We start from the raw sequence: 8976 nt of genomic DNA on the forward strand, positions 1-8976 counted from the left end.
GATAAATACTTGCGCTAAGTGAATTCGCGTCACGCGAGTTAGGCTATGCTAGCAGGCTGGTGGTTATTTTCGTTCAAAACGTGGCGAAGGAACTTGTGTGGATCAGGTAGAAAACATTCGGCTATAAACGAAAGATATAAGAACAAGTCTATCCTAAATTCCGGTAACATGTTTTTGGAGTAGATAATCACAGCAACAGACCGACAGGATGCGCTCCCGCCCTTGCCGGCAGCGTTGTTTATTTTGACAGCTCAAGCAATTATCTTTTCCAAGTCCCTTCGCAGCGTAAAAAAAAAAAGAAGAAAAAAACGTTGGAGTGCAGACGGAAAAGTAACTACAGTATGCAGTAAAATAAATATATTTACGGCCCTGCTAAATTTTTCTATTCAATAAAATTCGAGGTATTAGTGATTTTTCAGCAGAAACTGCTGTGAGACTAATAAACAAATTGTATCATAATAACTTAAACTTATAAAGTATTTATTAACGGCGAAGGACAGTCGTATAAGCCCATAAAAATATTTATTTTACCGAGAATGGACTATACAACCTGTCTTTTGTCGCACGCGGTGGGGGTGGGAAGGAGGATGCTGACAGTTTCTCACGCAGAAGGTTGAAATAAGTTGGAAAAGGGGGGGGGGGGGGGGGGGGGGGTGTTTTTACATGGTTTGTGGCTCTGGGAGGGATGAGTCTTGAAGAATTAGCAGGGGATGTGAGAGGTAAGCGTCACGTCACGTATGACGTCAAGCCGCCACTACCGCCAGCCTGGCCGGTCGAGTTTCTTACGCTCTCGCAGAAGCTACCACAGCGGCTTTTCGTGCGGGCGGGTAAGATAACATGACAGCTGAGACAGCTTTTCGTGCGATAGTGGACGCGCCGAGCTCGGCTACACACTGCCGCGTGGACAGTCTAGAGGGGTGGTATCTATTTTTAGCCATCTTTTGTATGCCTGCCTGCTTACAGTACAGCTCTCGCCAAGATAAACGTGAACACATAGCGCCCAACAAAGTGTAACAGTCATGTTTTTCAGCTGATTTTAATCAAATTTTCGACTTTCTCTGCTCAAATTTTTCACGGTTTCTCAAAAAACGATCGTATAAACGGAATGGACGCATCAGAGGGTGGTCGCATCGGCGGGATTCTACTGTATTAATACATTCGAAAACTTTCGAATATTTGAAAATTTCAAATACCTAATTTGGTTTTGAATGTGAATCAAATCAAATATTTGATTCGCACGAATATTTGCAATTTCGAGTATTCGCACACCCCTAGCATCTATAGCAAATACTAATTTTTATGGCCCCTACACATACAATAACCCGTAATTTTCAAACTATTGCACAATATCTAGATGACAGCTTAGCTCTGAAGAAACAAAATAATTATGTGCATAAAATTCATATAAGGATGCATTAAAAATAAAATTGTTAGTAAAAGTTTAACTGAAAATTAAAACACTGTTGCAAAAAAAATTTATGTAGAAATAAATTTTTAATCTATCACCACTGGAAATGGTCATTAACTGCTACGGACAGCTGGTTTGTGGCTGTATTGAATTTTCATTCCTCCATCATGAATGGTAATACAGTAAAACCTCGTATTTACGTTCTCGTTATTTACGTTTTCCCGCAAATAACGTCATTTTATGTAGGTCCGTTTTATTGTACATTAACTTTCGTGTTGCATTTTCCCTGAAATTACACCGCTACGTAACCAAAAAACCCGGAATGTACGTTTCAAAACACGGTAAAAATGTAAATACTCGTCACGTTAGTCATAGATGTAAAAAGTTTGAAGTAGTTCGCCTATTGTCTGTAACCTTTCGTTTTGTTGTATCGACAAGTTCTATGGTGCCTCTCCTCTACTAACGTTTTAATCTTTGCTGCCATAGAGAACTTTCGTAGCAGAACCACAAACGGTTTTATTTATGGTGTCATAGAGCACTCTCGTAGCAGAGCATAGTCCGAAGCGCTGAGCTATCGATACTACCGGAAAGCGCTCATACACAGTACGTATATTTAGTAGTGCTGCATTATGTACAGTACATATCTATGATGGCTTTCATTGATTACATTAGTCAACGTCCGTTTTGGTTAGAACGTGTTTTTTTATCGTTCACAATATTATTTATGGCAAGATTTTGATTGAAGATGGATAGGTATAAAGTTCCACGAAATACTTTATCTATTGAAGATAAAATTAAAATTATTGAGAAGTTTGACAAGCATGTGGGTACCCGAGTGGTTTTGGCCAAGGAACTGAATATTCCTGTTAATACTTTAAACACAATAATTAAAAATAGGTGTTCTATTGAAGCAAATGCTGCCCAATGTGTTGAATTTATACTATACCTATAAAACAGTACTAGAGAAAATTTAATGTAGGCTTTATGTTGCATTGTTTTTTATATTTAAGAAAATTATATTTTTGCAGTGCCCCAAATGTGTTGTAAACAACTATTGTTTGTCTTGTAGCACCAGTAAATGCTGATACATTTTTTTAAGCTAAAATTTAGCATTAACTGCCAATAAAAGTGCTTTCCCACAATTTACACTTTCCCGCAATTTACACTTTTTCCTTGGGGTTCCCTGAAAAGTGCAAATAAGGGGTTTTACTAGTGACAAAAAAAGTGTGTACAATTTTTTAACTTTGAAAAAATAAAGAAATTTTAAATTAATGTACATTTGGAGAAACTAATGCTTCGCATCAAGAAAACTGATTGTAGTGTGATGATTAATAATGAAGTATCACAAATAGCTTTGCTTATTCTAGGTTTTGTTGCTGACTTTTTTGTGACAAATTATTTTTTTCATTAAACTTTACCAGCTACAATGGCAAACCAAATTACACCAATATCGTTTCATTAATCAGTGATGTCGTACTGTGCCAAGCAAAATCTCCACCTGCTTTTGAGATGGTGTAGGAAAACAGCACACACAGTTTATTTACATATATATATGCTTATTGGTTGTTATAGGATAAATATGAATTAAAGTGAAGATAAAATGCCATTAATTACCATGAAAAATGTAATGACAGATTAAAAATAATTGAAAATTACAAAAAAAAATGTGTTTACAAAAATACTGTGTGTATGTTTATAATATCAATGTGCCACAATTTATTGAATTATAAAATACCAAAAGTAATATGAATGTTAATCACAGATCTTACCCAAAAATAAAACAAGTCATTAGCTGAAAGACCAATTTAGGTTAGGTACGTACTCTGTTTCTAGAACTCAAAAGTCAAAACACATTGAAACATGAAAAAGTTAAAACTGCTATTAAAATACATATTCATGAAGATGACATGCTGTGGTGTGATGAAGAGAATGTCAGCAGTTAGGATGGTAGTGATAGGGAAAACTATTAGCTGTTGTATCGTAAAAAAGTTTTAAAAAATTGTTTAGAATCACAGAATTTAGATTTAAAGGTTTTTGTAGGTTGAATAAAAGCATTATTCATGTCATTAAATATTAGTTAAGCATTTTAAATTCTCACAGAGATTTGGACAGAATAAATTACTACACTAGAGTCCCGTTATAGCAAGGTGTCACGGATCCGGGTGATATCCTCGCTATAACCGTGTCCTCGCTATAACCGAATTGGACAAATTTTGGCCCCCAAAAAATAAAAATTAACCGAAAATAGCATAAAAATTGTGTTTAAACCTGTATAATTGGAAAATAACAGGTTATATTAACGAAATCTTAATTTCTGTGAGCAGATATGTGAATTCTCTTTAAAACGATACCCCATAAGTACGGATGCGATCACCGATTGCGTCAAAATAACCAGAATACCCTACCACGCCACGTAAGTATAGCATCTCAGCCCGCGGCCGACGCAGCATTGTCCTGCTATCTATTGTCGATGCGGGCTGTCTGCTGGCGGCCATGTTGGTTCGGGATGTTCTTAACAGGTGGTGCTAGTGTAGCGCGACGATTTAATTCCTTACAAAAAAGCAGGAGTGCGGCTGCGGCAACGCACGTACGCCTCAAATGAAATAGTCGCTGGAAAACTATACTTTTTTCATTTAAAGAAACCTGTCAACTTTTTTAGAAAATAAATTTGGGATTAAACTCAAACCATCACTACCCCTTTCCCGAACAGATACCCCTACAACGGACCGAAACAAAAGTTACAAGAAAACTGTCCTAGCGATTCGGAAATAAATACGGTAGTGCTTACTAGAGGTGTAAAAGTAACGAAAAATTGTGTACCCGTATGTATTCGTTATTATTACAATTAGTACTCGTTACTATCGTTACGTTACTCGTTACTTCGGATACCGCATAACATGCTATGTTATGTTGCAGCAACGAATCCAGTCGTATTGTGTACGCGTACAGTATGACGTCGCGTAAATACAGTAGAACCCCGATTATCCGTGTTAATGAAGGGGACGAGTGAGTCGGATAATCGAAAATCGCGGTTAGCCGAGTCATGCTTGCCTCAAAGGTCATTAGACCACAGACAGCCATCTGTGGACATTCAGAGATTACATATATACACATTATTTGTGTGCGTGTGCGTTGTTGACATAGAAGCGGACTGCTTAGTGCTTGGGCAGCAGTGGTTTTTAAGTCTTTCGTGTGCGGAGACGGCACGCGAGTCGTTGTTGCACCGAGGTGTGTGACTAGCCGCCCGCCAGTCCGAGGGCCCAAGACAGCTGATAGCTGCCAAGGTCACGCATTCTTTTCATCGCCCGTAAGCGACGCTGCCACACTTCGCTCATTGCTCTGTTGTCAGTAACACCATCGGGCTGGTTATTGTTTTACAGAACGACTGCCTTCAAAATTCTTTTCGAGATAAGATTTTTCATACCAGTGCATTGAGACTTGATTTGATGGTTTTGAAACGGTGTCTCTGTCTCGTATAATTCACGGTGTTTTTATCCCCCTTTATTTATATGAATTTTAAATGTTAGATTTTTTATTTTTAGCTTGCTGAACGTGGAATTAGTGCAAAAACGGCCTATTATGACTTAGTGTTGCAGATGGGTCGGAAATCTTATAACGACCACCTCTCTATAACGACCCTAATCTCGGGAACCGTGAGGGGTCGTTATATCTATTCTCCGTTCACTCTTAGCTGAGTTTTGAAATAAACAAACACCGTCGTAACACTGCGCCGCGTCAGCAAGTGATAGGCCGAATTTATCTTGCGTGCCAAGCACTAGTTGCAACACACACACTTCCGTACAGTCGGTGCTCATAAAATAACGGAGAAGTAATATAACAGGAAAATGGTTCTTCTGTCAAGCCTAGTTTTTTTAAAAAAAATTACGTCTGCTGTGATAAAATTACGCCACTTAATGGTACACCCTCCGACCTTTTCTGTTGAAACCATTCAAACAAACAAGTGTCCAAGCTGCTAAATGTGGATTCTTTCATCGTCTTGCGTTTATTTAATCCACTTGAAGTGTCAGCCTATGAAGCAAACTGAAGGATTTTTTCGCGATTTTTTATGATGTCGCGCACTGTTGTGTTACCGACATTAAACTCAGTCGCAAGTTTGCAATCGTTTCTCCACTCTGAAATCATTCTATAATTTTTGTTTTGCTGTCGATGGACAGTACCACTCGCTTTCTTTTCTGTTCATTTGATGACATGATGAAATGTTGCGCTCAACACTTCCGCACAACACTATGGTATAATCCGTCGGAATGCAGATCACTGTTACAATACATAAAATTATCACCACCTTCACGCTTCAACAACGTACACTAATGGAATGGACTGTCTCCATTCGCCGGGTAATCTCTGAGGCACGGCGCCGTGCTGCGCGCGGGAGTGTACAGTCCGGTCAAGCGGACGTGGAATCGCGCACCAGTGTATAATCTATTCACGTAACATGGAACACAAAAATATTATTTACATACGTATGTATGTACTAGTAATTTTTTTAAAACTTTCTGTGTATATAAACATAACTGAGTCAAAGTACTTTGACCAACATACATTTTGCAAAGTATTTTAACATTTACATACATTTTGTATCTTTGGTTATATGTAACTAAAAAATTGGACTTGATGGACATAAATCGCGGTTAATCCACGAATCGGATGATCGAGTCGCGGATAATCGGGGTTCTACTGTAATAATAAATAGAATATAAACAATTAACAATATTTGATAATTAATAGTTTTTGTTAACCAAGAAACAATTAAATCTCATTAGAGCGGCTTTTTAATATTATCTCTTTTAAGATGACAACAACAAAAAACGTGAAAATACGTGATTATAAAAACAAAAACATACATATTTCTAATTTGTAAAAAATACTTTCTTACGTTGTTTCTGTTCCAATCTCAAACTTTGTCTACACACGGCACAGATAACTAACGGAAGTTTGATAAAAGAAAGACAGGATGGGATTATATTTTTAAAGCCATGCACTTAGGTGGCGACTGCAAGGCTGAAGAATGTGACAGGCGTCAACGGCAAACGAGAGGGGTGGAGATAAAGCAGACAAATAACAAAAGCGCGCTTCAAGCGATCACGCCGTAAATTCCTCAAAAATACCTCGTTATAGCCGTGTTCTCGCTATTACCGTGCTCGCTATAACGAGATTCTACTGTATTTCGTACATTTTTTTAAAATGTGGTTCTGTGCAGTGACTTCCTACTAACAATGTCAAGGGAAAAAAATTAGTTAATAATTTTTCTTGAAACCTTGTCTTGTATAATTGGAGGTCGTCTCACATTCAGTTTCAACTTATTTTCGGGTGGATACGGCATATTATTAAAGACATATTTGAGGGCAAAAGTACAATATACTTATGAAAATATGTTTTCTGTAGCTGTAAAAAATTTTAGCTGTGGGCAACTACCCAGAACAACTTTGTGTGTGTGTGTGTGTGAGCCGTAAGATGATGATGAACCACGCTGGCACTGAGGAGACTACCTGGGTGGCACGAGCAGGTGGAACTTGACGCGGCAGTACAGCTGCGCCACGTGAGCCACGTGGATGCCTTGGGCCTGCACCACCACGCCCTCCACGCCCTGGTAGCGGTCGGGGCGCAACACCGCCTTCACCTGCAGGTCTGCCAACAACCCAGATAGTTGGTTCGCACTGTCCAGATAACGACCAGATAAAAACAGGCCGTTTAGACGGGAAACCTACTTACCTACTCTTTATGTTGTCAATGCACATCGTGTATTTTCCTTCATTTGAAGTAGGCAGGAATTTTGTGTAGCTTTTATTTTGTACATAATTATGTCTATGGTAATTATTTATAATTCTGTCTCTAATAATTAGGCTGCCTCCTTAATCACACCACTTACACACAAATGTTTCTTTCATTGAAAAACAAACTCTTGTTAAGACTTCTGGACACAAACAAAATATTTAAAAAAAAAAAAAAAAAAAAAAACATTCCCACGTGGCAACACCATTGGTAACTAGTTATTGATCTGGCAATGATTCCAGATGCTGACCATTTTCCACAATTACATAGCCATTGTTTAAGATAATTTGGTTCCCCATATGAGACTGTATTTCTACTTGTCTACTAAATAATGTGGCAATATTCATTATGAAACTTTGTGCAATTTAAAGATGTTCAGTGAAAGCTGGTCACATGCTTTCTCATCCCGAATACAACTTTCACTGTATAGTTCTTTCCTCATTTTAGTGTTTTCACAAAATTAATTTTACATATGGACAGAAAAATAGCATTGTGATATGAATTTTAAATAATTATAATACTCAATTTGATGTTCACTTTACATCGAAAAAACAGTATTCACAAAGCCCTAAATTTAACGTTGTAATGAAAATTGTTAACGAAACTAGAGAAACACGTAGGCACATATGACGTAATATATAATAGCTTAGAATTACTTTACAACAGAAAAAATTCTATTTTGATTAGTACATTTCAGAATAAAACAAATCTTATTTTGGAAAAAGCGTAAAACAGAGGCTTGAGTGTCCCTTGACCCAACGCATTACACTCACCGACCGGTCGTTTCGGCCGCAGGCTCGGGGAGTGCTGGAGGATGTTGGGCTGGGACACGGCGTGAGACAAGCCGTCCAGCTGCAGTAGCTCCGTGGCGTCCGACTCGCCCCCGCCGCTCGGCTCCATCGTCACCACGGTGACCGTCGCCGGCTTCCCGTTCCCCGCCCGCTTGCCGCCGTCGCTCACGCTCACCTCCGACCGGAACCTCCGCAGCTTCAAGCCGCGCTTCACCTGCCACGGCCCCTCCGCGCGTCAGTGGATCACAACCAAACAGCAACCAATCATCACATTAAACTATATATAAAAAAAAATTATGATACCTTAAAATAAATCAGATCTGGCCTGATACGACTTTAACGGTTTTACTGACCTACACCTTAATTTGTAAAATAAAACAGTATTCATACTATAAATTTACTCGAATGTCTGGCATTTTATTCCTTGACATCCAAAATTAAAAGTGCCTTCTCTTAATATGTAGCTTGTAGCAAAATGTAATGGACCAAGTGAATTGAAAACTGAACTATGCTCCTTGATCAATTATGAACTTCTCACTTCCTCATTTTTTTAAAGTAACTATGGCTTGCCTTTGTATTGTTTTTTTTTTAATAAATATGCTCCATTTATTTATATTAAAAATTTGAATTAGCAAATACAGCTCGTATCACCTTAAAAATCACATTATTTTGATGAAAACTGTAATAAAGAAAATTTCACCATTTGAAATTCAGTGCGGAAACAAACCCCAACCCAACGGCGAAGGGCAGGACGGCTAGTTTATAACGCACACCTTCTGCTTCATGACCCTGAAGCTGGAGTACTCGGGCGAAGTCTTCTTGAAGGCTTCGTCGGGGCTGGGGGTGGGCGGGCTGGCCCTGGGGAGGCGCGGGGAGCTCGAGCTCGAGTACGTGGGGCTGCCGTTGCCTGGCGGCGGACCTGCACAGGCAAGCAGTCCGTGGCAACTAGGCAACCACAAACTTCAGAGGAAAGTTCCAATAACCTAG

The 8976-nt window shown here is 38.8% G+C and overlaps 1 protein-coding gene across 1 annotated transcript in view; it reads right to left on the reverse strand.

The window, feature by feature from the left end:
• The window catches only part of LOC134527763 (extended synaptotagmin-2-like), a 165076-nt gene that overhangs the window by 14492 nt on the left and 141608 nt on the right, over positions 1-8976 (reverse strand). Inside the window, exons 18-20 of the mRNA XM_063360736.1 lie at positions 8763-8908; positions 7972-8203; positions 6916-7054 (exon numbers count right to left, since the gene is read on the reverse strand). Of these exons, the coding sequence (XP_063216806.1) occupies positions 6916-7054; positions 7972-8203; positions 8763-8908 (517 nt within the window). The remainder of the gene's footprint in view (positions 1-6915; positions 7055-7971; positions 8204-8762; positions 8909-8976) is intronic.

Source organism: Bacillus rossius, chromosome 1, assembly GCF_032445375.1.
Source record: "Bacillus rossius redtenbacheri isolate Brsri chromosome 1, Brsri_v3, whole genome shotgun sequence".
Taxonomy (NCBI): domain Eukaryota; kingdom Metazoa; phylum Arthropoda; class Insecta; order Phasmatodea; family Bacillidae; genus Bacillus; species Bacillus rossius.